Source organism: Schistocerca cancellata, chromosome 6 (genome assembly GCF_023864275.1).
Source record: "Schistocerca cancellata isolate TAMUIC-IGC-003103 chromosome 6, iqSchCanc2.1, whole genome shotgun sequence".
In the NCBI taxonomy this organism is placed as follows: domain Eukaryota; kingdom Metazoa; phylum Arthropoda; class Insecta; order Orthoptera; family Acrididae; genus Schistocerca; species Schistocerca cancellata.
The window spans coordinates 147,253,579-147,281,525 of NC_064631.1; the positions used below are offsets into that span (position 1 = coordinate 147,253,579).

The 27,947-nt window shown below is 38.8% G+C and overlaps 1 protein-coding gene across 2 annotated transcripts in view; it reads left to right on the top strand.

The window, feature by feature from the left end:
- The first annotated feature begins 7,967 nt into the window (after nt 1–7,967).
- The window catches only part of LOC126191107 (uncharacterized), an 81,876-nt gene continuing 61,896 nt past the window's right edge, over nt 7,968–27,947 (top strand). For both annotated transcript variants that reach the window (XM_049931846.1, XM_049931847.1), the window contains exon 1: nt 7,968–8,226. In XM_049931846.1, coding sequence (XP_049787803.1) covers nt 8,073–8,226 — 154 coding nt within the window. In that variant the 5' untranslated portion in view covers nt 7,968–8,072. The remainder of the gene's footprint in view (nt 8,227–27,947) is intronic.

The following is a 27,947-nucleotide window of genomic DNA, read 5'->3' on the forward strand; positions in this document are numbered from 1 at the left end:
AAATCGATTCCATCTACAAACATTCTTTCAGTGGTGGCAGATGGAGCTCCTGCCATGTTTTGGCTATATCGTGGGTTTATAACCCATCTTAAAAGAGTGATACCAGGACTAACTGCAATTCACTGTGTAATCCACTGACAACACCTTGTAGCAAAAAATTTGAGTGATAAATTGCACCAATCGCTTCAATTTGCGATTAATGCAGTTAAGGAAACAATAAGCAATGCATTGAATACCCATTAGTTGCACTAGTGTGCTATGAAAATGATGAAGATTTTCAACAATTGCTCTTACATACTGAAGTACACTAGTTGTCGAAAAGTGCATGTTTATCAAGATTTTACTCACTTTTCGAATCAGCTATACAATTTCTGGAAACTAAAGGTCCAGATTTAAAAGAAAATCTGATCACATTTAAAGCAGACACAGCGTAGTTGACAGATTTGTTCAACAAATTTAATGACGTTAACTTGCAGTTACAAGGGGACAGCCTAAATTTAATAAAAACAAAGGGTGCAATTTCGGCTTTTGTTGGTAAATTGAAGTTTATGAAGCAAAATATTAGTTGCGCGAATTCTCCCAGTTTCCAAACTTGTCACAGGCAGAATGTCTAGTTGAGGATATTCAGACATATGCTCAACATCTAATTACTCTTCATGATGACTTCAAAAATAGGTTTGAAGATATTCTGAAGATGGAACTACCAGCATGGATCATAAATCCATTTGATGAAACGGAAGTGGCGAATTTGGTATTACAAGAGGAGCTACTTGAGCTTAGCACCAATGAGGAGCTGAAGGTGAAATTTAAAACAGGCTATCAAACATTTTGGCTGCAGGCAGAAATACCACAAAAATATCCTGGGCTGTGGAAAATTGTGAGAAAATTTTTGATGGCGTTCCCCTCGTCATATCTTGTCAAAAAGTGTTTTAGTGTTGTTAGCAACCTAATAACAAAAAAAAGGACCAGATTGGAGGTCACAGAATGGGGAGATTTGAGGTTATTCCTTACAAAACTGCAGTCAAATATTGATAATTTGCTGTCAGTTCATCAAATACATATGTCTCATTAAAATTATGACTGTTTTTTAAATTGTTTATTTGGATTTTAGAGTTGATTGTTGATGTTTTGTCGATTGTTGATTATTACATTATCAAAGTTTATTTTTAATCATATTAAGTATATAATCATAAGTATTACTTTAATAAATAGGACACAAGAAAATGTGCTATTTTTCTTTTTATTTTTATCATTCCAAATTTAGAGCTGGGACTCGACCATGACATTTTTAGGAGTTTTGTGAATATAGTAGAAATGTAGCAGCAGGGGGTCTACCGAAAACAGTAAAACTTTGAAAGTGGTCTACAAGAAGAAAGAAGTTTGGGAACCTCTGTTCCAGAACCAGTCGCACGAGTGATTTGTAAGCAATTTCCTTTGTAGGCTGATTGCACTTCCCAAATATCCACCAACAATCTGAAGTCTACCATCTGATTTACGCACAATGGAGTCTATGCCATCATTCTGTTTCATAACCCTACAAAATGTGACACCCAAGTATTTGTATATCTTGGCAGATTCCAACAGTGACTCACTGATATTATAGTCATAGCATACTACATTTTTTTCGTTTTGTGAAGTGCACAACTTTACACTTCTGAACATTTACAGTGGGTATACACACTGAGTGCTCCTGGTCCCCTTTCCATTTCCCTTGCTACCATTCCCTAAGGGGCATCCATCATTTGCCGTGTTTGCCTCCTCTTGACACCACACAAAACAGGGTACTTCACTTATTTTGTCAGGCAATATACTTGAACCAGACTGGCGCTGGAGTCATGTGCCCAGAAGTGGTCATAACTCTTGCTGAACTCTTTTGCAGTTGAGTTTGCTGTGCCAGATCGACACTGTGCTCAAGCGACCCAACTAGTGCTGTAGCTCACAAATCCCATCATTCCTACGAGATGTCACTCTAAACGCCGATTAAATGTGAAACAGATAATGTTCATGCATTCTTAGAACTGTTCTGGTGTTTAAGTTATATGATAGTGAGGATAAACAATCATCAACCTTTGTTCTCGGAATTTTAATAATAACTCTACACAGTGGCTCATAAAATAATTACCACTATGGCAGACAAGTCATCCAGTTGTAAGAGTTTGGTGTAACCAATGTGAAGCTGGGCAGATTGTTAGAAAGTAGTTAATAATAACACATCTATAGGCTCTGCTAAAAAGTTAGCATTAGTCGCTAATAAATGCCTCAAAGTCATTTCAAATTGTACCTTATTAGTGCCTAAACATCTATAGCTACTAGCAGTTTATTGAAAATATATGTATCTGACACTTTAAGAACAAAGAAAATGATTTTAAGTCTTATATTAATTGTTCTTTTTCCTTGCACAGATTCCATGAACAAATCTGTTGGTTGGAAGAAAAGATACATTATGTATGACCAATTTGTGTAAATAAAATACATGCTGAAAAACAGTTCATTATTTGAAACGGTTTCTGCAGCACTTCCTTGAATTTTCGTCACAAATGATTCATATTGTGAAGATTTTGGATTTGAAAAATTCTACCTTTGTAATGAATTGCCCCCCAAAATATGACAATATATGACATTTTGAAAAGAAAATAAGCTAAATGTGCAAAGTTTTTCAAGCACCTATATCTAGATGTTTCAGCATATCTGTGTTAGTTTGCCCTCAACTGAATTAAATTATTATAATAGTAATCACAATAAATGCTAATCTCTTCCATCTAGAAATCTTGATATTTTATTCCTATGTTGTGTCAAACCTCTTGCAGATTCTGAGGTTCATAAAATGAATTTTGTCAACGTTTAATAACATTATATTTACTAAAACTGTTTACTATGTCTGTGAAAATTTCATTAACAACTGTTCTGAAAACTATTTGATTTTTTATATATCACAATATTCATACAGCCGGCAAAGAATTCAAATATAAAATCTGGTAAGGCGTTAAATACATACAAGAAAAAACAGAAAGCCTGACTGGAACCTTGTGGGACACTGTAAGTAACCAGTCCTCAGGCAGATGAGGAAGAATAGTTTAATACAGAACTATTTACTGTTGATCACTTTCTTTCTTTCTAGACAGATACGACGTGGATTATTTTGGGTGTAATGTGTGTGTATGTATACTTTGAGTGTGTGTGTGTGTGTGTGTGTGTGTGTGTGTTTTAATGCATGAGAGAGAGAGAGGGAGAGAGAGAGAGAGAGAGAGAGAGACTGGAGGGCGATTTTGGACAACCTCGTTCATGGCTTTTTTTTTGTGGATACATTTCACATCTTGTCACTTTTACTAAGTTTGCCTCTAAATATTTTAAGGAACGCAATTGTTGAGTGGCAAAAAATCTTATCAGCATAATAACTAAATCTTGCCAGCATGAATTACTTATATACTAGTAGTAATTTCTTCTTCCAAGAATCATTTTACTGTGGTATAGGTGTTCGCTTGTGCTTGACAAGAGAATCATCCTGTTATTTTCCTGAAAGGTCGGTCAAATGATTAATGTCCATCCTTCATAATCTGAGGCCAATGTCTTAGTTAGTTACTTAGTAACATGTTCCATGGATCATAATGATTTGGAACGATAATTTGTACATATGATTACATTCTGAACATTTCCTTTTCTTCACAGAAAGATATACAGATGTGAGTTAGTAAGTGCTACCCACCACCTTTGCACATTACAGTAATACATTAGGTTACATTTACCCTCATTCCAATTGATCCATAGTGAGGAGGTCCTCCAGGATGTAGAAAATGTCAGATAAACAATAATACAGGGTGTTTATAAATGAATATTGTGGTTTTAACGCTTTATAATATTTATTACATTAAACTTAGAATTATAAATGATATGTCAAATGAAAGAGCAACTCAAACAGTTGTGTTTGGCACCAGTGCGCATGCGCAACACGCAATGTTTCCGCCGCAATCCACTAGACAGCGGTAGTAGCGAAGATGGCGTCTAGTGAACAGAAAGCGTTTTGTGGTTTGCAGTTTACAAAGACTGAATCTGTAGTTATTGTGCGTTATGGTTGAAGTTCGGTTGTGATCCTCCAAGTGATAATAACATTCGTAGATGATATCATCAATTTGAAGATACCGGCTGCATTTGTAAAGGGAAGAGCACAGGACGACCAAGAGTTAGTGAAGAGGTTGTTGAGTGAGTGAGAGAGTCGTTCACTCGTAGCCCAAAGAAATCAGTCCAGAAGGCTAGTCGTGAATTACAAGTTTCCGTGTCGACTTTTTGGAAAGTTTTACGAAAACATGTACATCTATGCCCTTACCATTTACAGTTATTACAGGCTCTAATCTGGCAGACCATGGATTATGTGCGAACTTCGCAAATGAAATGTTGTTTCATGATGATGAAGATTTTCTGGCTCATGTTGTCTTAAGTGATGAATCGTCCTTTCACCTTAGTGGACATGTTAACACTCACTATGTGTGCATCTGAAACTCAGAAAGTCCTCACGAAGTGGTACAAATGCAACGAGATTCCCCTAAAGTGACTGTTTCTTGTGCCGTATCGCAGTGGAAAGTTTATGGGCCTTTCTTTTTTGATGAACCTACTGTAACTGGCACTTCTTACCTTGATACACTAGAGCATTGGCTCTTCCCTCAGTTGCAAGAAGATGAGCCAGAGAACTTCATTTTCCAGTAAGATGGTGCGCCACCTCACAGGCATAGCGAAGTATGAAACTGGTTGAACTTCACTGTACCCAAGCGCTGGATAGGCCACAAGGGGCCCAATGACAAGGCTTGCTTTGCATGGCCTCCACATTCACCCGACCTAACGCCATGCGATTTTTTGCTTTGGGGCATCATCAAGGATCGTGTGTATGTGCCTCTGCTACCAGCAGACCTCCCTGAATTAAGAAACTGGATTGAAGCAGCTGTTGTTACAATCGCTGAAGACGAACTTGTCAACATTTGGGAAGAACTTGGCTATAGACTTGATGTGTACCACGTGACAAATGGTCCTCACATTGAACATTTGTAAGGTTCTTGGTAAAACGGTTGAAGTTGCTCTTTCATTTCACATATCATTTATAACTGTAAGTTTAATATAATAAATATTATGATGCATTAAAACCCTCGATATTCATTTATAATCCCCTCTACATGACAAATATTTATAACTGAAACAAATTATGAACACTATATGAAAGAATCATTTTACAAACACTCATTTATTAAAAACGCATTAATGGACTGACTGACTAAAATTAAGAAAAAATGTTTTTTATTTATAAGGTAGTAAACATATAATAGAACTACTACAATACTTATTACAATAAGCACACACACACACACACACACACACACACACACACACACACACACACACACACACACACACACAGATATATATATAATTTTACTATCTGTCAGACATTTTATATCACTGGGTAAATGATTAACAATTTTTGTTGCAGCATTGTGCACTCCTCTTTGTGCTAAAGACATCCTTAACATGGAGTAAAGAATGTCATTTTTCCTTCTGGTATTGTAATTATATACCTCATTGTTCCTCTGGAACTGTAGTGGATTATTTACAATACACTTCATGAGGGAATAAATATACTTTGAAGCAGTGGTCAGAATGCCCAACTCCTAAAACAGATGAGTACAAAATAATTATGGATGAGCACCAAGTGTTATTCTCACAGCATGGTTTTGCATAGCAGAGACTTTCTTTCTTAATGATGAGTTACCCCAGAACATTATTCTGCATGACATTATTGAATGAAAATATGCAAAATGTGTCAGCTTACTGATTTGTCTCTCCCAAGATTTGCAATGATTCTAAGTGTAAATGTGGCTGAACCAAGCTGCTTTAGAAGTTCCAAAATGTGTTTTTTCCTGTTTAAATTGTAAAAATATGGATCCCTAAAACTTTTGAAGTCTCCACCCTATTTATTATTTCCTCACCATGTGTTAAACTTATGATTGGTGTAGTACCTCTAAATGTGCAGAACTGAATATGTTGGGTGTTTTTAAAATTGAGGATGACACCACTTGCAGAAAACCAATCAAAGATAGTTTTAAAAATTTGTTTACCATTTCTTCTGTTTCTGTATGTGTGCTTGGACTGATTACATTACTAGTGTCATCTGCAAAAAGAACTAATTCTGCTTGTTGTGTACTAGATGGAAGATCGTTTACACATATGAAGAACAGTAGTGGACCTAAGATGGAACCTTCTCTCCAGTCAGAATTATGTGACTGGACTACATTGCTTGAATTACTAAGTACAACTTTCTACATTCTTTTGGCTGAATATGACATTATCCATTGACTGGCTATACCATCAGTTCCATAAAATGTTAATTTATCTAGGAGAATATTGTGATTCACACAGCCAAATGCCTTAGAGAGGTCGCAGAAAATACCATAAATACTTTTTTATTATTTAGTGCTTCTAAAATCTGGTTATCGAACATGTAAATGGCATTCTCTTTAGAGCAACCCTTCTGAAACCCAAATTGTAATTTCCTAAGGCTAATATTGTTGTAGAGGTGAGATACTATTCTAGAATACATCGCCTTCTCAAAAAATTCGGGGAATGATGTCAGAAATGAGACAGGTCGTAATTATTGATATTTCGCTTATCACCCTTCTTAAAGACAGGTTTAGCAACGGCATATTTCAGTCTACCTGACAAAATGCCTTGAATTACTGATGCATTACATATTTCAGATAAGACTGGACCTATTACGAGGGAATAAATGTTTAGTACTGCACTGGCAACACCAGGAAAACTAGATGAGCTTTTATTTTTGAAATAATGTGTAACTTTCTTAATTTCAGAAAGAGAAGTTGGTGATATATTCATTTGGCTGGATTTTATGAAAGTTACAGTTTCAATGCTGTTATGATTTTGCTCTTGCACTGTTTGTCCCTATGCTTTCTATTATGTTTAAGAAATAATTATTAATTACTTGTTACCTGTGACTCATCTATTGTAGCCCTTCCATTCAATTCAATTCAAGAGTGCTGTTGTGTTGGTTTGTGGCTGGTTGTCTTGTCTCTCACTTAACTACATTCCATACAGCCTCAGGTCTGTTGTCGGAAGTACTGTTTTCTGACCTACGAGCATGTTCTTTGAATTTTTAATAACTTTTCTTCGTAATATTGAGTATTTTTTATAGTGCGCAGCTACTGCAGGGTCCCTACTTGTTCTTGCTGCCGTATTCGGTTTTCGTCATACAGGCTAAGTAACATAATATACTAGAATGAGATTTTCACTCTGTAGCGGAGTGTGCACTGAAATGAAACTTTCGGGCAAATTAAAACTGTGTGCCAGACCAAGACTTGCCAGAAAGTTTCACATATGCGAACACTCCGCTCCGGAATGCAAGGTTCGCAGGAGAGCTTCTGTGACGTTAGGGAGGTAGGATACGAGATACTGGCGAAATTGAAGCAGTGAGGATGGGGCGTGAGTCGTGTTTGGGTAGCTCAGATGGTAGAGCACTTGGCCGCGAACGGCAAAGGTCCCGAGTTCGAGTCTTGGTCCGGCACACAGTTTTAATCTGCCAGGAAGTTTCAACATAATAAACTGCTGAAACGTACCTATTTCGATCCTATGGGGGTTCGGAGTACCAGATGAATTGATAGAAAGAAGCTAAGCGAGATGAATGAATGTTGCAGCAAAGGGATCCTGTAGAGATTTGCAGTGCTTTACTGTTATGTCTTACAACTGTTTTTGAACTGTCATGCCAGCTGGTATGACAGTGAATCAAGTCAGTCGCCTGGCAGATGGGTAATTAGAGTAAGCAAGTGAAAGTTTTTGTTGTGTGTGGAAAATCAGACGAATACATGTTTCATCTCCGCATTTAACACAAAAATTGACTGCAATGTGATTTGACGTTTAATTATATAATCGATACTTTGTGTTTAGTACTAGCTGCGAACTGTTGGAGAGGATCTTTGGTTTTCGTATACCGCAACCGCAGTGAAGTTTAACAACAAAGTGTGGTGGTTGTGTCATGTAATCTGGGAAAGCTTTGAATAAGACGTAGTGTTTTAGAGAAAATGGTTGACGCTTTTGTTTTTCGTGCCATACCTGTTTATCACGCGCAGATTGGAATTAATGATACTCCAATTACGAGAGCTCTTGAAGAAGGGCAATTTAAACTTGCCCAACAACTTATTCTCGAAAATACGGACCGCAGCTATCTTGATGAAGGTATTGTTTGAAAAATACTTATCTCATTTGTATATCAATATAGCATGCAAACCAGTTCACTTTGTTGTCATACTGGTGTTTGTTGATCAACATAACAATCACTCCGTTTTGCAGTTTGTATTCTGTGAGTTGAAGTGTGTTTTGTTGTTACAAATTTCTGCTAGGCTTTAAATTTAGAGTAGGAACTATTACTGCCCAACATTATGTCCGCTCGGTTTTTCGTAGATCCCAGTTATATTCTACTGTGTAACGTTTAATGTGTACGAACTATATTAGTTATTACGATGCTTTGTAAGTAAACGCGGACACATCTTAGTCTTAGATTGTAATACAAAGTATTTTATGGTTTTTAAATACAGTTTATAGTGTGATGACATCAACGTGAAGCTGTCATTTCTAATTGTCACTTATTGCTAAGTACATTGATATTTATTATAAAACGACAATTAGCAGTATGTGAAAAGAAACATTGGTAGGCCTACTTGTTATACAGCTATAAAAATCTTCTGTTCTAGATATTAGATAATCAAAGTTTTATGAAGCTAAACAAAGTAAGTTTTGTAATCGCCTATTGAATTTATGATGATGCTCAGTTTATTCTTTTTATGACTGATTGGCTGTTGCTGAAGGCATTTGCACCAAAATACAGAACACCTCTCTGAGCCCTACAGAGTAAAGAAGTTTTTTTTTTTTTTAAATTACAGTGATTGTGGAAACAACATTACAGCTGATACTGCTTTTTATTAGTTGCAGCAAGTATCGCGAAGAAAAGATTGTACTGGGAAGTGAGTGAGAGATTTTCTAGATCTTTTAAGGGGCAGCTTATGATTTGTGGCTGTGTACTGTATACAACATACTTACAGCTTGTACTGAAAGCTAAATCAGAGTTTTCTTTACTTTAGTTACATTCCTCCAGAAAATAATTCCATAAAACAGGGAGTGAAGGCATGTCAAATGGCCAGCTCCTTGGCCTGCAGGTAAGCAAAATATGCTTCACAGTGCTGCAGTGTGATTTGAAATAAGCTACATGATTAGGTTTTGTAGATGTTAGCTTCATTTTCAGCTGGATAGGAAGGTAGGCCTACTTCACTTTTGATATAAAAGATAGGAGCTGTTAAAGGAAAATATAGTCTTTTTCCCCTTTCATTGATTTTCTCATTGCATTGTGTTTTGAAGTAAGCTACATAATTAGCCAGAGTGCAGTTTTCACTCTGTAGTGGAGAGCGCACTGATATGAAACTTCCTGGCAGATGAAAACTGTATGCTGGACCGAGACTCGAACTAAGTGCACAGAAGAGTATACTTGCTATTAAAACACACATTGCTGTCATTTTAATTGTTTTACCATCAAGCAAAACTGAGTAACTAGCTGGGTTACAATAGATATATGACTGACAGGTATTTCATACGTCTGTACTTTGCAAACCATAGTGAAGTGCATGGAAGAGCATGCTCCCTATTAAAACACACATTGGTATTTTTTATTGTTGCTTTTGCATGGGAAGAGTGTATGATGGTTCAGAAGACTTATGTGTGTACTGTAATTGTCCTACAGCAGTGACTTATAAGGGGTTGTAAAGAGAGTACTATTTATAAGCTAACCCCTGGTAGGCTATTAAAAATTCTTTCAGCTTTATGGAGCTTGTGTGGTTGAAAATGAAGAGTTTGAAGGTTGTGCTACATCAGTCATCTCTTTGCTTATTGGTTTTGCCATAGAGAGATTAGGTTACATAAATTTTGTGCTCCACAGACACCAAGATGTCAAACTGATGTTCAAAAGCTGAAAGAATGGCATCAGTCTTGGCATTCTTATTGTGAAATCTTGGAGAGGAGGAGGGATTCCTGAGCAGAATCATAACTGAGAGTGAGACATGGGCAGTTTATGTGTATTCTTGAAACTGTTCTTCAAAAACTCTGAAGATCAAACTGAAACAAACAGTGTGGGATGATTACCAAAGGAACCATACTCTTGTATGACAGTGTGCAACCCTATACTGTAAATTGAACAAAGGAAAAACGAGTGTTTCTCAACATTCTCTCTATAGTTCGAACTTGGTACCAAGCAGGTTACGTATCTTCCCCAAGATGAAGTCCTGGCTGGCAGCAATGCAGTCCGCAACTGGCCCAAGCATCAGATGGCACCATTCTTTGATGAAGGAATAAGGAAACTGATGGGTGGTGACTGTGTGAAATAATGTCAGGTTTTAAGTACATATTGCGCAGGCATAAAAATAAATTTTATCAAGTTTTTTTTTATTTTTTTATTTTTTATTTTTTTTTTACAACCAGTTGGAGGTTAATTTATAAATAGCCCTCATATATTCCTAAGTTCCTCACTTAATGCTAGTTGTTGAACCTTCTTGAAGTAGACTTTTGTGGGATAGTGTTATCTTCGTTTCAAGCATCTGATGGTTCAGATTTTTCAGTATTTCTGTGATCAAACTTGCCACTATTAGTGCTGCCCACTATTGTTTGTATTCAATGGCCCTGTTAGTCCTATTTAATATGGATCCCACACACTTCAACAATATTGTAAGACAAGTTGCACAAGTATTTTGTAAGTAGCCTCCTTTGTAGAAGCCGTGTTGAAGAAAGCCAGATCTACATACCTTATATAAAATTAGAGAAAGCTTATGACAATATTGACTGGACTATACTCTTTGACATTTTGGAGGTATCGGAGATAAAATACTGAGAGTAAAAGGTTATTTTCAGTTTGTACAGAAATCAGACTACAGTTTTAAGAACTGAAGGACGTGAAAGGGAAGTGGTAGTTCAGAAGAAAGTGAGACAGGGTTGTAGCCTACACACAGTGTTATTCAATTTGTACATTGGACAAGAAAACAGGTTAAGTTTGGAAACTTTGTGGTTTACCAATGACATTGTAATTGTGTCAAAGACAGAGAAGGACTTAAAAGAGTAGTTGAACAGAAGGGATAGTGTCCGAAAAGAATACAATTAGGACAGTGAAATAGCTGAATTAGAAAAGATATAAAATGCTGTTTGGCAATAACAAGAAAAGCATTCCTGAAGAAGAGAAATTTGTTAACATTTAATATAAATTAAAATGCAGTATGTATTTCTGAAGGTATTTGTGTTACTGTAGCCTTATAAGGAAATGAAACATAGTCAATAAGCAGGTCAGACAAGAAGGGATAGAAGCTTTTGAAATGTGGTGCTAAAGAAGAATGCTGAAGATTGGATCTTGATTCTTACTCAGCAGTCCACAGTACAACACTTGGTGGGGGCCAAATGGATTAATGCATAGACTGAATAACTTATGAGGAGGTATTAAATCAAATTGGGGGAAAAAAGAAAATTATAGCACAATTTGACTTTAAGAAAGGAATGTTCATAGGGGACATTCTAAGGCATCAGATATTAATTACTTTAGTAATGGAGGTAAGTTGGTGCATGTGGCTGAGGGATAAAAATTGTAGAGGATGGCCTAAACATGAATATAGTAAGCAGATTCTGATGAATGTAGGTACTTATACTTTACATGATCAGGCCCAATGAACCGCCCGCTGCTTGGAGAGATTGCCTCCACTTCAGCCTGTCTTCAGCTCCTTTCTGCCATCCTTCCAGCAGTCCCACTCTCTGGAGGACTTTGGATATGCAGTCACCCCATCGAGTTCTAGACCATATGAAGTGGTCCAATGATGGTTTCTTCACCATTTTTAAATATTTTAATTTTTTATATGTGATTACCCTATATTTGAGAAGTTCAAAACAGTTGTTTAAAATAATTTATCTTGCACCTTTACTATATGGCAGCCATTTTTATTTGTAGGCGTGCGACAATTTTTCAGTCTGGAGACATTAGCGAAAATTTGAATATCTCTGCACTGGTCCTCTACAACATTGTTTGTTACACAAAATACCCTAAATTCAAAAATAACCAGTCAAATTGACCTCCAAGTTTGGTGTCCAAATTTTCAGAAATCCACTTTTTAGGCCCACAAATAACAGACAAGGAGTGATTTATGAGAGTCTATATTTTTCCTGTAGTAAGATATCATACACTACTAGCCTCATATAGAGCAAGAACACTTCCAAATGTTTCCTAAATTTTTATGAATTTTTGAAATTTGAAAATTTTTATTTATTCTTAAGTTGGGGTTAGTTATCGCAGGTGGGACTGAATATAAAATTATGATTTTTGCTGTTTGTACACCTTTATGATAGCAATGTACTGTAAAAATTTCAACATTTATATCTGACTGTGAACAAAGATATGAATTTTTGAAAATGAGGAAATAATTCACATTACTCTACAACTGATCTTATGGCTGTTGCCTGTTTAAATGGTTTGTTGTTTCATTCTAATACAATTTAATTGTGACATATATTTAGTTAACACTATCACCCAATATTAATTTAGTTTATTTATTTTTAATAGTGCAATATTAAATAATAGGAGCTTTCGCTTTTGTTCTATGGTAATAAAAATTCGAGTTACGTTTAGGTTTGTTGTCAATAAAGAAGTTAATTATTGCTGGGTGTGGCATGGTAGAAGTACATTATTGCTGAGTGTGGCATTGTTGTAGTCAGTTTGTTCTGAAACCTCTGTTACAGTGGATGTACATGCTTCATCGAGAGTGTAGAATGTGTTATGTGCTTTGTTCTGTGTGTAATTTGTAGTTAATTTTGAGAGATTAACTGGAATGCAATAACATGGATGAACACTGCTCTGTTGGACAGATAGCAAGTGAAGTGTGTCACAAAACAGTTTACAGTTCAGTTTCAAAAAACTTGTTGTCCTTCTTATGTGAGAGTGAAACAGTTTCCCAAGTGAAGTGTAATGTGATTCCTGGAAATTCCCTGTGCCCAAATTGTTACTCAAAAATATTTGTTGTGAATCCAGAACCAGAATCATTTAACCTTGTTAATGACATTTATATTCCTAATGAGGAAGCTGTTAGCATATGGATTTTGCTTGTTCTAAGTTAGACATATCTCCTACTTCAAAAATAATAAAATTAAGTAGCAGAAAAAGAAAAGCTGCTATTGAAAATAAGGTACAACAAATTTCACACAAAATTAGAAAAGACTTGGAATCGTGCTTTAATAATACAGATACCAACATTATTTCTAAATAAGAAGAAAATCTACCACCAGCATCATCTGACACTGAATATTTGAGCTTAATAGAGAAATTAAAAATTAAATGTTCAGTGACATCTAAAGAGGAAAAAGTTAAATTTTTAAGTTTGCTCTCTGACTCATGGTCAAGAGAAAATATAGTTCATGAATTCAACATTTCTCATTGTTTGGTTAAACTAAACTGAAAATTAGTGAAAGAGCAAGGCATTCTTCCAGTTTTAGAAAAGAAGAAAGGAGTAGGTATAAGTGAAGAAACAATTAAAAAGATTCAGCAGTTTTTTGAAGATGATGGAAATAGTAGAATGTGCCCAGGTTGCAAAGATAGCAAGAGACTTGTTACAAATGGAGTTAAAGTAACAAAGCAGAAATGACTAGTGCTGTCAAATTTAAATTAACTGTATGTAGCTTTCAAAAATTCGCATCCTGAATGCAAAATTGGAAGGTCAAAATTTTGTGACCTCTGCCCTAAGGGGTGTAGTTTGGCTGGATCCTCAGGGTCACATTCCGTATGTGTTTGTTTATATCATCAAAATGTCAAACTGATGATTGCAAGTGCAAAACAATGGTCTGTGGCACTAACAGTTATGACTGCATGATGAGTTTGTGTAATAAATGCACTGGTAAGGAAACCATTAATGAATTGTTTCACGAATATGATGATGAGATGCCAGACGGTATTACCTTCAAACAGTGGGTCACAACTGACAGGACAGAAATGACAACAGTGGTTAAATCTCAGGAAGAGTACTTGCAATCTTTAATTGATAACTTACAAAAACTCAAAAGTCTACACTATGTTTCTAAAATCCAAAGTAAGTTATTGAATTTTTGATGGACAAAAAAGCACAACTTCATGAAACTGAATGCATAGTGCTAGCTGATTTTGCAGAAAATTTTACATTTGTGATTCAGGATGCAAGACAAGGGTACCACTGGGTCAATGACCAGGCAACAGTGCATCCACTTATTCTCTACTTTAAAAATGAGAAAGATGAAGTTTGCAGTTCTTCAATTTGCTTTGTAAGTGACTACTTGAAGCACAACACTTTGGCTGTACATGTGTTTCAAAAGTATGTAATAAATTTCATAAGAGAAAAATTTCCCAAGGTTGAGAAGCAGATATACTTTTCAGATGGAAGTGATAGTCAGTAGAAGAACAAAAATAATTTTTCAAATCAGTGCAACCACAAAATAGACTTTGGAGGCTGAATGGCGCTTTTTTGCATCTTGCCATGGTAAAAATGCATGTGATGGAGTAGAAGGTACAACCAAACGTGAAGTAAGTAAAGCCAGCCTACAAAGACCAACCATAGACTAAATTCTCACAGAACAGGACATGTATGTCTTTTGCAAGGATAATATGCACTTCAAACCAGATTTGAAAACTGTATAGCAATAAAAGGAACAAGGCATTTCCACAAATTCCTTGGCATTGCAGAAAACTTAGTTCAATTCTGTGTACCTCCAAAAACCGAAATCTATGAGGGTCATTATGTCAGTAAAATTACATCTCTATCTTTAACGTTGAATGGCATAGTGGTGTGTGTGTATGATGAACAGTGGTGGCTTGTAGAGGTTGAAAGAATAAGTTCGGAAAACAATGATGTTTTGTGCATTTTCACCACCCTGCTGGCCCAAGAACATCATTCAAGAAATCTCCTAGTGACATGATTTGGATCATCATCATCATTTAAGACTGATTATGCCTTTCAGCGTTCAGTCTGGAGCATAGCCCCCCTTATACAGTTCCTCCATGATCCCCTATTCAGTGCTAATATTGGTGCCTCTTCTGATGTTAAACCTATTACTTCAAAATCATTCTTAATCGAATCCAGGTACCTTCTCCTCGGTCTGCCCTGACTCCTCCTCCCCTCTACTGCTGAATCCATGAGTCTCTTGGGTAACCTTGCTTCTCCCATGCGTGTAACATGACCCCACCATCTAAGCCTGTTCGCCCTGACTGCTACATCTATAGAGTTCATTCCCAGTTTTTCTTTGATTTCCTCATTGTGGACACCCTCCTGCCATTGTTCCCATCTACTAGTACCTGCAATCATCCTAGCTGCTTTCATATCCGTAACCTCAACCTTGTTGATAAGGTAACCTGAATCCACCCAGCTTTCGCTCCCATACGACAAAGTTGGTCGAAAGATAACTTAGTCTTGGTACTGACTTCCTTCTTGCAGAAGAGAGTAGATCGTAGCTGAGCGCTCACTGCATTAGCTTTGCTACACCTCGCTTCCAGTTCTTTCACTATGTTGCCATCCTGTGAGAATATGCATTCTAAGTACTTGAAACCATCCACCTGTTCTAACTTTGTTCCTTCTATTTGGCACTCAGTCCGTTTATATTTCTTTACCACTGACATTTTTCGTTTTGGAGATGCTAATTTTCATACCATAGTCCTTACATTTCTGATCTAGCTCTGAAATATTACTTTGCTAACTTTCAATCGAATCTGCCATCACAACTAAGTCATCAGCATATGCAAGACTGCTTATTCTGTGTTCACATATCTTAATCTCACCCAGCCAGTCTATTGTTTTCAACATATGATCCATAAATAATATGAACAACAGTGGAGACAGACTTGTCTTACCCCTGAAACTACTCAGAACCATGAACTCAATTTACCGTTAACTCTAACTGTTGCCTGACTATCCATGTAAAGACCTTTAATTGCTTGCAAAAGTTTGCCTCCTATTCCATAATCTTGTAGAACAGACAATAACTTCCTCCTAGGAGCCTGGTCATATGCCTTTTCTAGATCTATAAAGCATAGATACAATTCCCTGTTCCACTCATAACACTTCTCCATTATTTGCCGTAAGCTAAAGATCTGGTCCTGACAACCTCTAAGAGGCCTAAATCCACACTGATTTTCATCCAATTGGTCCTCAACTAATACTCGCACTTTCCTTTCAACAGTACCTGAGAAGATTTTACCCACAACGCTGATTAAAGAGATACCTCTGTAGTTGTTACAATCTTTTCTGTTTCCATGTTTAAAGATTGGTGTGATTACTGCTTTTGTCCAGTCTGATGGAACCTGTCCCGACTCCCAGGCCATTTCAGTTATCCTGTGTAGCCATTTAAGACCTGACATTCCACTGTATTTGATGAGTTCCGACTTAATTTCATCCACCCCAGCCGCTTTATTGCACTGCAATCTATTGACCATTTTTTCCACTTCCTCAAATGTGATCCTATTTCCATCATCATTCCTATCCCATTCTACCTCGAAATCTGAAACATTACTGATCGCATTTTCACCTACATTGAGCAACTCTTCAAAATATTCCCTCGATCTGCCCAAGGCATCCACAGGATTCACCAGCAGTTTTCCTGACCTGTCCAAAATACTTGTCATTTCCTTCTTACCTCCCTTTCGAAGACTGCTAATTACACTCCAGAATCATTTTCCAGCAGCTTGACCCATAGTCTCCAACCTGTTTCCAAAGTCTTCCCACGATTTCTTCTTGGATGCTGCAATTATCTGTTTGGCTTTGTTTCTTTCTTCAACATAACTTTCTCTGTCTACCTGGGTTCTAGTATGTAGCCATTTTTGATACGCCTTCTTTTTCCTTTTACAGGCTCCCTTGACTGTATCATTCCACCAAGCTGTTTGCTTCATCCTACTTTTACACACTACTGTTCCAAGACATTATTTAGCCACTTCTAGTACTGTGTCCCTGTACCTTGTCCATTCCTTTTCCAATGACTGTAATTGACTACTTTCAACTAACTGGTACCTTTCTGAGATCGCTGTTATGTACTTGTGCCTGATTTCCTTATCCAGAAGCTTCTCCACTCTTATCCTCCTACATATGGACCTGACCTCCTGCACTTCGGCCTCACAATCCCAGTTTCACTGCAGATTAAATAGTGATCAGTGTCATCAAAGAATCCCCTGAATACACGTGTGTCCCTCACAGCCTTCCTGAATTCCTGATGTGTTATTACAGGGTGTTTCAAAAATGACCGGTATATTTGAAACGACAATAAAAACTAAACGAGCAGCGATAGAAATACACCGTTTGTTGCAATATGCTTGGGACAACAGTACATTTTCAGGCGGACAAACTTTCGAAATTACAGTAGTTACAATTTTCAACAACAGATGGCGCTGCAAGTGATGTGAAAGATATAGAAGACAACGCAGTCTGTGGGTGCGCCATTCTGTACGTCGTCTTTGTGCTGTAAGCGTGTGCTGTTCACAACGTGCAAGTGTGCTGTAGACAACATGGTTTATTCCTTAGAACAGAGGATTTTTCTGGTGTTGGAATTCCACCACCTAGAACACAGTGTTGTTGCAACAAGACGAAGTTTTCAACGGAGGTTTAATGTAACCAAAGGACCGAAAAGCGATACAATAAAGGATCTGTTTGAAAAATTTCAAAGGACTGGGAACGTGACGGATGAACATGCTGGAAAGGTAGGTCGACCGCGTACGGCAACCACAGAGGGCAACGCGCAGCTAGTGCAGCAGGTGATCCAACAGCGGCCTCGGGTTTCCGTTCGCCGTGTTGCAGCTGCGGTCCAAATGACGCCAACGTCCACGTATCGTCTCATGCGCCAGAGTTTACACCTGTATCCATACAAAATTCAAACGCGGCAACCCCTCAGCGCCGCTACCATTGCTGCACGAGAGACATTCGCTAACGATATAGTGCACAGGATTGATGACGGCGATATGCATGTGGGCAGCATTTGGTTTACTGACGAAGCTTATTTTTACCTGGACGGCTTCGTCAATAAACAGAACTGGCACATATGGGGAACCGAAAAGCCCCATGTTGCAGTCCCATCGTCCCTGCATCCTCAAAAAGTACTGGTCTGGGCCGCCATTTCTTCCAAAGGAATCATTGGCCCATTTTTCAGATCCGAAACGATTACTGCATCACGCTATCTGGACATTCTTCGTGAATTTGTGGCGGTACAAACTGCCTTAGACGACACTGCGAACACCTCGTGGTTTATGCAAGATGGTGCCTGGCCACATCGCACGGCCGACGTCTTTAATTTCCTGAATGAATATTTCGATGATCGTGTGAGTGCTTTGGGCTATCCGAAACATACAGGAGGCGGCGTGGATTGGCCTCCCTATTCGCCAGACATGAACCCCTGTGACTTCTTTCTGTGGGGACACTTGAAAGACCAGGTGTACCGCCAGAATCCAGAAACAATTGAACAGCTGAAGCAGTACATCTCATCTGCATGTGAAGCCATTCCGCCAGACACATTGTCAAAGGTTTCGGGTAATTTCATTCAGAGACTACGCCATATTATTGCTACGCATGGTGGATATGTGGAAAATATCATACTAGAGAGTTTCCCAGACCGCAGTGCCATCTGTTGTTGAAAATTGTAACTACTGTAATTTCGAAAGTTTGTCTGCCTGAAAATGTACTGTTGTCCCAAGCATATTGCAACAAACGGTGTATTTCTATCGCTGCTTGTTTAGTTTTTATTGCCATTTCAAATATACCGGTCATTTTTGAAACACCCTGTATATAGTCAATGACAGATCTGGTTCCCCTGCCTTCCCAAGTATACCGGTGAATGTTCATATGTTTAAAAAAAGGGGTTTGTGATTACTAAGCCCATACTGGCACAGAAATCCAAGAGTTGTTTCCTGTTCCTGTTGACCTCCATATCCTCCCCAAATTTACCCATAACCTTTTCATACCCTTCTGTTCGATTTCCAATCCTGGCGTTAAAATCACCCATGAGCAGAACACTGTCCTTGTCCTTTAGTCTAACAACTACATCACTGAGTGCCTCATAAAAACTATCCATCTTATCTTGATCTGTCCCTTCACAATGCGAATATACTGACACAATCCTAATTTTCTTGCTAGACACTGTCAAATCTATCCACATCAGTCGTTCGTTTACATACCTTATTGCAACTACGCTGGGTTCCATTTCTTTCCTGATGTAAAGCCCTACACCCCATTGTGCTATTCCTGCTTTGACTCCTGACAGGTAGACCTTGTATTCTCCCACTTCCTCTTCTTTCTCACCCCTTAAGCGAATGTCACTAACAGCTAAAACGTCCAGCCCCATCTTACTTGCAGCCTCTGCCAGCTCTACCTTCTTCCCAGAGTAGCTCCCATTGATATTAATAGATCCCCATCTCATTACCATTTGTTTGCCAAGTCGTATCTTAGGAGTCCCTGGTTTGTCAGTTAGAGGTGGGACTCCGTCACCCCCAAAGGTCCGAGGCATTTTGCTCTGATTGTTGCCAGCATCATACTTAAAGTACCAGGGAAGCAGGTTGCTAGCCTTACTTGCCCCGAGTCCCATTGGGTTTTACCCCTAATGGCTGAGGGACTAACCGGTGGATTTGGTAGTCTTTGCCGTATGAGCACAAAGATGACCAAGACTCAGAATATGTCCGAGATGCCCAGCCTTATTCCAAAGTAACTGGTATCCCGACTGTCGGGACCACTTACTTGGCCACTCATACGTTGCCTGTGGTTCATGAACTAGGACATGACTACAGGAACCCACACCATGAATTTGGATACCAATGAAAAATGTTTTAAGGAGACTTTCAGCACTTGCACTTACCCCAGCAACTGGGAGGTCTTATTCTATATCACAGAAGCTGTCTGGAGAAATAAGTGTTCTTAACATTCACCACCAGGTTTAGGAACAGTTGCATCTCAAAGAGCATTAATTGAAGATATTTATTTTAAGTAGCCTATGTCAAAATAATATAAATGTAAATTTCAGAGAGGTTTCACTTTTTGTATATAATTCAGTACCTTACTTCAGTAATAATTGATTATATCCCACCAATATCACACATGAATAGGCAACAGCCATAATATCAGTTGTAGAGTAATGTGAATTATCTCATTTTCAAAAATTCATACCTTTGTTCACAGTCAAATGTCAATGTTGAAGTTTTTTTAGTACGTTGTTATCATATAGGTGTACAAACTATGCCTTCTGGTGGTTGGCTTGGTGTTGAGTACAGTTTTCGGCCATCCATTGTCCTGCATTCGAGCAACATGCCCTGCCCACTGGAGTCATCATGTCTTCATTATAGCCATGGTGTTTGGCTCTTTGTAAATATCATACAACTCTGTATTGTGACAAATCCTCCGTTTTTCACTCTTCTTATCATAAAATGGTCCAAAAATCTTCCGAAGGACTTTCCTTCCAAATATCATCAGTCTGTTCAGATCCTGCTTGGTTGTACTCCAGGTGGCTCATCCATATAATACTACTGGCTGTAGGAGTGTTTTGTAGATGTTTATTTTGAAATGTCTTGACAAACTTCTGGTTTTGAGGAAAGCATTAAGGCCTGTAGGCTTGCCTGTATTTCCAGTTTACTGGATAGTTCATCTCTAAATACTGCGCCTAGATATTTGAACTCCCTGACTTGACGACACAAAGTTTCAGTTGTATGTAAGGGTGGAAGTGGTTCTTGAGTTTCTTTATGTCAACGGTGTAGAACCATGTATTCAGTCTTGTCACAATTGGTTTGAAGTCCAATTTTCCTTGCTGTTGTTTCCAGAATGTCAGCCATTTCCCATAATTCTTCTTGTGACCCAGATAGTAGCACTATATCATTGGCATATCCAAGGTACTTGATGTTCACATCTCCGGTCTGGACTCCTCTGAGTTCATTAGATGACATCTCTCGCATTATCTTGTCTGATGCGAGACTGAAAAGAACAGGTGATAGTTCATCACCCTCCCATAGCTCAGTTTTTATTTTGAATGCTTCAGTCACCTTATTTCCAATTTTTTCCTTTGCTGTAGTATACACCAGGCAGGTCTTTGTGAGGCTTCCCAGTTTCTTGGCAAAACCAAACTCTTCCAGACACCTCTGCATACTTTCCCGATGAATGCAGTCGTATGCTTTTCTGAAGTAAATAGACAGCATGTGTAGTTCTTGGACAAACACCCACCTTTTTTCTACGATCTGGCGTAGGACAAAGATTTGGTCGCTAGTAGATCTCCCATATCGAAATCCTCCATGATATTCTCCAATAATGGTGTGTGCCAATTGTTGGGTTCAATCTAGGAGACAGTTTGAATTTTTTTATAACAAATATTGAGCAGATCGATACCATGTTAGTTTTCACATGCCATTCGGTCACTCTTCTTGTGAATGGGACAGATTAGTGCATTCTTTGTCTTCTGGAAAGTTTTCAGTGTTCCAAATGGTCTCTATTAATTTGTGAATCCTTGTGACAAGGTATTCACCCCATTCCTGAATTATTTCAGCATGGATGCCATCTTCTCCTGGGCTTCTGTCCTTTTCAAGTCGTTTTATCTGCTTCCTGATCTCTTCTACAGTTGGCGGTAGGTATTAACAGGGTGTGTTGTCTGTGGTAGGGGGAAGTTAAAGAGTGTCATTGGGTCTTCACAATTTAACAAGTCACTGACATATTCTTCCCATCTCTTTGCAATTTGATATTCATTTTTAGCATCTCTCCTTTGGCATTTTTTATGAATTTCTCTGTGGGTTTATAGGTTTTCCTCAGATAATTGACCTTGCTGTACATGTTCCTCGTCCTACTTCCCTGGAAGTCTTCTTCTGCTTCTGTAATAGCCCCGCTCACAGACTTCCTCTTTTCTCTCAGCAAAGCGGCTTGTGTTTTTCTTCGGACTGTCAGATTCTGCCTTACTGCTCTGATCAGTTGCTGACTGTAACCACTTGTCACAGGCTTCTTTTCTCCTGTTGACCCCCTGTTCACAGACCTCATTGAACCATTTCTTCTACCTTGCCACTGTTTTTCCAGTGACTGCTCCTGCAGCCTTTGTAACCACATTTCTAATTTCTTCCCTTTGCTGATTTACACCTGAGTCCTCTGTTTCTGGCAGTACTGTTAAAACGATTCCTAATCTCAACTTGAAGTTCATTTCTGGTTTCTTCCTGTGCTACTTTTTCTACTTCTAACCATGCCACTTTCTTTAGTTTACTTCTTTGGTTTGGTTTCAGGGTGACTCTGAGTTGACTTTTAACCAAGAAATGGTCCGAACCACACTCAGCCCCCTGAGAATTTCTGACATCCATAATCCAATTACTGGCTTCTGTGTTGATTGCTATGTGGTCTATTTGGTTGACTGTTTCTCCATCTGGGTATACCCATGTTCCTTTGTGCACCTGTCTATCTGGAAAGTTAGTGCTACTGTAAAACATGCCCTTGGACGTAGCAAAGATAATTAGGTTTAGTCCATTGTCGTTGCTATTTTCATACAGACTATGAAGGCCTATTGTGGGTGTAAAGCTTGTCTCCTTTCCAGTCTTGGCATTAAAATCATCAATGAGAATTCTGCAGTTGTTTTTAGGGATGGAATCCATAACATCCTCCAGCCCAGCATAGCATATATCCTTTACTTGATCTTCACTTTCTTCTGTTGGTGCATGACAGTTCACAAAGATAAGTTGGTAGGCTTTCACTGATAAAGTTAGAACTGAGATTCTTGGGTTCACTGCAGTAAAATTCTTTACCATAGGCACAATGTCTTTGTTAACGCAGAAACCAGTTCCAAAACTGTGCTTGACTTCTTCCCCGTAGAATATTATGTAATTTTCTTCGTTTAGTGTCCCGGTACCTTCCCATCGAACTTCCTGCAGGGCAACCACTGACGTGTTCTGCTTTTCCAATTCTCGAACTAAAGTTATTGCTGCCCCAGGTTTGTACAGGGACTGTACATTCCATATTTCGAATCATAGCCCTTTTCTATGCTTAGTCCATTGTATTGGGTGTCTGTTCTGTGTCAGAGGCTTCTCTCTAGCTTTCGTAACATGACTGGTTTTATGAGGTGGGGTTGTTAGACCCACGCCCAACTCCCAGTCTGGAGGACCAAGGTAAGTCTGGATCATCACCTTCAACCTGTCCAACTCTGGAGGCCCTACCGGTAGCTAAGCTACTGCAGGCATAGTTCTCAGGATCATTTGACCACACAAGCCCCACGACCATGACAACGTAAGGATACCATTGGGGGGGGAGGGGGGATGAATGTAGGTTGTTGCAATATTTATTCAGGGATGAAGAGGCTTTTCACGCAGGATAGAGTACCGTGCATAGCTACATCAAACCACTGTTCAGACTGAAGACCACAATAACCAAAACAATTATTTCTTGCATATATGCTTAACTTTTTTTAATTTTATTTATTCGTGATTATCTGACAGCCAGTGGCATTGCCACAGAGGTAACGTCGGTTCCCCTCGGATCGCCGAAGTTAAGTGCTGTCGGGGTTGGCTGGTACATGGATGGGTCACTGTCTGGGTCTGCCGAGTGCTGTTGGCAAGCAGGGTGCACTTCAGCCCTTGCAAGGCCAATTAGGGAGTAGCAGCACTGGTCCAAAAACTGACAATGGCCAGGAGAGCAGTATGCTGACCACATGCCTCTCTGTATCAGCATCTGGTGATGCCTAAAGGTTGAGGATGACATGGCGGCCGGTCGTATCCGCATCTGGTGATGCCTAAGGGTTGAAGATGACGTGGTGGGCAGTCAGTACCAGTGGACTGTCAAAGTGTGTTTGTTTTATGATGATCTCACGGTACTGTCTTGCATTGCCAAATTACATTTCTTATTTGACTGTATGACAGGTGTCAGTTCACTTCAGCAAAAATATTGTGGTACCTTTTCTATTTCTGATAGACCAACAATTTATCTGTAAGAAGTAGATTTTCTGACAGAAATAAATTGCTAGAAGGATGAGAAAATTACTAAAATATTTCCTTTCTTTCTGTGAGTGAACATGTATAAGAAGAGGAGATAGCGGATAAACTTTTGGTCGTAAGACTACCAAACAGGGCATCCAGTCAGGCTGAAGATCTCCTGTAGAACTGTGTCAGCATTTCAGATTCAGCAACTAAAACAGTAGGCCTAAGATTAACAACTTGAGAAGTTGCTCAGCTTGCCTGGACACGTAGTATCACTTTGAAGATGTTGTTATTTGTTAGTAAAGTTTTCAATCCGAAGACTACTTGGATGGAGCTTTCCATGCTAGCATGCTAGCTCTTCATCTGTGCATTAGTATAACAACCTACTTCTATTTGAGCATGCATTTGGTATTCAGGTCTTGCATGTCCCTCTACAGTTTTTACCCCCCCCCCCCCCCCCCCCCCACACACACACACACATTTGTTCCATCATGAAATTGACAGTTTCTTTTCACCTCACATGCTATCAAGTGATCCCTTCTCTTGCTCTAGTTGTGCCTTTCTTTTCTTTTCTGTTTTTTTATCCTCAGTTTTGTTTGTAATCCGATCTACCCATCTAATGTTCAACTTTCTTCTATTGTACCACATTTCAAAGTCTTCTGTCCTCTTCTTGTCAGAACTGCTTATTGTCCATGTCTTACTTTCATACAAGGCTACACTCAACACTAATACTGTGATGATATAATCAAGAGGAAAGGCACTCAACTGGTAAGCAGCTCAGGACATAAGTGGGTGCTTGACAATATTCTGCCAGACAAGTGAAATATTGCTGATCAACCATATGTATTGTTCATTAGGTAATGTAAATTTTCAGAATATACTGTAAAAGCCCAATTGAAGTCCAGTGGGACTTACATCTTACTGTTTTTCAAAAACAAACAGTAAGGGCAAACAACCCAATGTATGTCTTCCATGAGAAATTCCTTCAGGCCAGAACCCAAACATTCAGCAGTGAGTTTCAAGAATAAGTTAAATGAAATCAGTCATGAAAGTGTTAAATGTATGAAGGAGGAAAACCACTTCAGAAACTACTGGTACTTAAAAAAGCTGCAAGAAAATCAGAGATTTCTTTTTGTGATAACACATTAACATTACTATATTAAAAAAACTCAATATGAGAATCTAAAAATGTCATTTCACTCAGGTATTTGTATGAGTTGTGTGATTCTAATTGTGAATACTTGATATTGTAATTGTAGCACAACCGACTACTTTTGTGCATTTTGTGAATCACAGTTTTACATTTCTGAGCATTTAAAGGAAGTTGTGAAGTTTGCGCCGTGCAGCTCTTTGGGTAGACGGAGTACAGATTCAGTGGGAATGCTGAACTTTTTCTGTTACAGAAAATGTGGCCCCCGTCACAGCCTTCACCAAAGTAGGTGTAGGCATTCTAAATATGTGCATCAAGTACACCTGCCAGGCCCACTACTTTAATTTCATGTGTGGCAGCTTTGTCACATGTGTTCCAGGGCTATAAATTTGCTGGCAGTTCCCAATAAACTTGTCAAGTATCCAGAATCACTCTGCAGCGGAGTGTGCACTGATATGAAACTTCCTGCCAGATTAAAACTGTGTGCCGGGAGTCTCAAACTCGGGACTTTTGCCTTTCGCTGTACCTTGTCAAGTATGTCCATATTGGCAGCAGCTGGATCATATTTCTCCCTCTGTTTCCTCCTGCCCGATTCATCGAATCGAAATGCTGTAAGCAATATTCCTGTCTTATCTGCCAGAATTGATGTGTAAATAATTGGCCCCCAAGACCGGAGTGGAAAAGAATGAGGTCATAAGCTCCCTTGAAGATTTGAATATACTGCAAAGAACTGCGACTTCAGTAACATTGTTCATTGAATGAAATTTTGACTATGCGGTAGAATGTGCACTGATATAAAACTTCCTAGCAGAATAAACCTGTGCGCTGCACCGAGACTCGAACTTTGGACCTTTGCTTTCGTGGTCAAGTGCTCTACAGCGTTCACTTCCTTTACAGTGGTGTCTTTGTGAGCTATGCCTTCTTGTAGTTCATTAGCAGAACCCAATTTCGCCAAATTTTCGTTGGTATGTTTTAAAGTCGTCTGTCATGTTGTCGTAAAGAAAAGGCAGCACACTTCTCCTGGCACTGGTTTTTTTCCTACCATGATAGAACCTTATATCTTGGATAGCCATACAGTGTGTACATAAAGTCCGGGAACACATTCAGTGCACAAGAACTAAACATGGTACAGATGTCATACATATTACATTTTGAAGAAATACATATTGCATTTTTTCCGAACATTCTATATGCAAACCATGAGTGACTTGGCAGACGTCAATACGGTAAATCCCAGCATGGCATCGTCGACTGTGGCAGTCGCTTCCAGTTTTCTCTCCTGCAGCTCTGCTACATCATGTGCTAGAGGCGGTACATACATCAGATCTTTAATGTGTCTCCACCGAAAAAAGTCACACGTAGTGAGATCTGGTGATCGGGGAGGCCATTTCATGAAACAGCTGTCCCCTTATGTAGCACGGACGATCCATCGATGTGGCAGCTCCGTGTTCAGGTACCCACTAACTCTACGATGAAAATGGGGTGGAACCAACGCCACCTAGAAACAGGTTTCTAGGTTGCGTTGGTGGAACACCATCCTGCTGAAAGATGAACTAAGAGTCCTATTTCATTTGAGGCATCAGCCATTGCTGCAACATGTCTAAGTAGGAATATCCACTGACAGAGGTCTACTACGCTATGGCGGTATACATGAAAAAAAACTTTCAGGGTTTCTCTTCAAAACGACATATGTATATAGATATCTGTACAATGTTTGATTCTTGTGCAATAAATAATTGAAAGTGTTCCCAGACTTTATGTACACTCTCTACTTTTAGGTTGTTTGAATGCTGCTGTTCGCATCACGTATGGGAACTGATGACCATGTGAAAAATTTGTTTCTTCCGTAGTGAGAAACTGGAAGACACTATCATCTTGATTGTCATCGTCCAAACGCTTAGATGAGCTAGAACCTAAAACATGTCAGGCTGTGATTGCTTTCAGGTTTCTTCGTGAAATTAGCTATTTTATACTTGAATAATTTCTCAAAAGTTTCATCATCACGGAAATCGTCATCTGGAGAGTCACTGTTAGTATCTGTTTTATTACTAGGGTGTAGGATACTAAGGTCCTCATCCGGAATTTGACTCATCTGAATTCTATTCCGAGTCGGATTCTTCAAGGTAATTTTGAGAAAGTGCGAGAGCTACAATTATTTTCGACCGCATTGAAACATATTTGGAGCCTTTCATTGTGAATCTGTAAGAAAAACAGGAAAAGTTTCTTTTAGAGAATTTCTAATTAGGATATTTCTATTACCTAACTAGTTTGCCAAAGGTATGACAAACTGAATAATTAAAATTTAAACGTAAAACGCGAGTTGTAACATGTTTTTCGATCATCTGTGAATACAAAAATATCAAACGTAGTATGGTAGCAAAACTTGCAATCAAATTGATCAAATGTTCTGATAAAGAAAAAAGAGCTCGTAGGAGAGTGGAACATCGGTCAGACATACCAACAAATACGTGACACCAGGACTGTCATGTCCGCAGCTCGTGGTCTCGCGGTTGCGTTCTCGCTTCCCGAGCACGGGGTCCCGGGTTCGGGGTCAGGGATTTTCACCTGCCTCGAGATGACTGGGTGTTTGTGTTGTCCTCATCATTTCATCATCATTCATGAAAGTGGCGAGATTGGGTTGAGAAAAGCTTTGGAATTTGCACGGGCGCTGATAACCGCGCAGTTGAGCGCCCCACAAACCAAACATCATCATCACCAGGGCTGTCAGGCCGGGAAGAGAAAGCGCATTTTAGGAACACGGTCTCACAGACCGACACTACGTTGACATGTGACACATCTTCCTGAAGACAAATTTCGGAAACC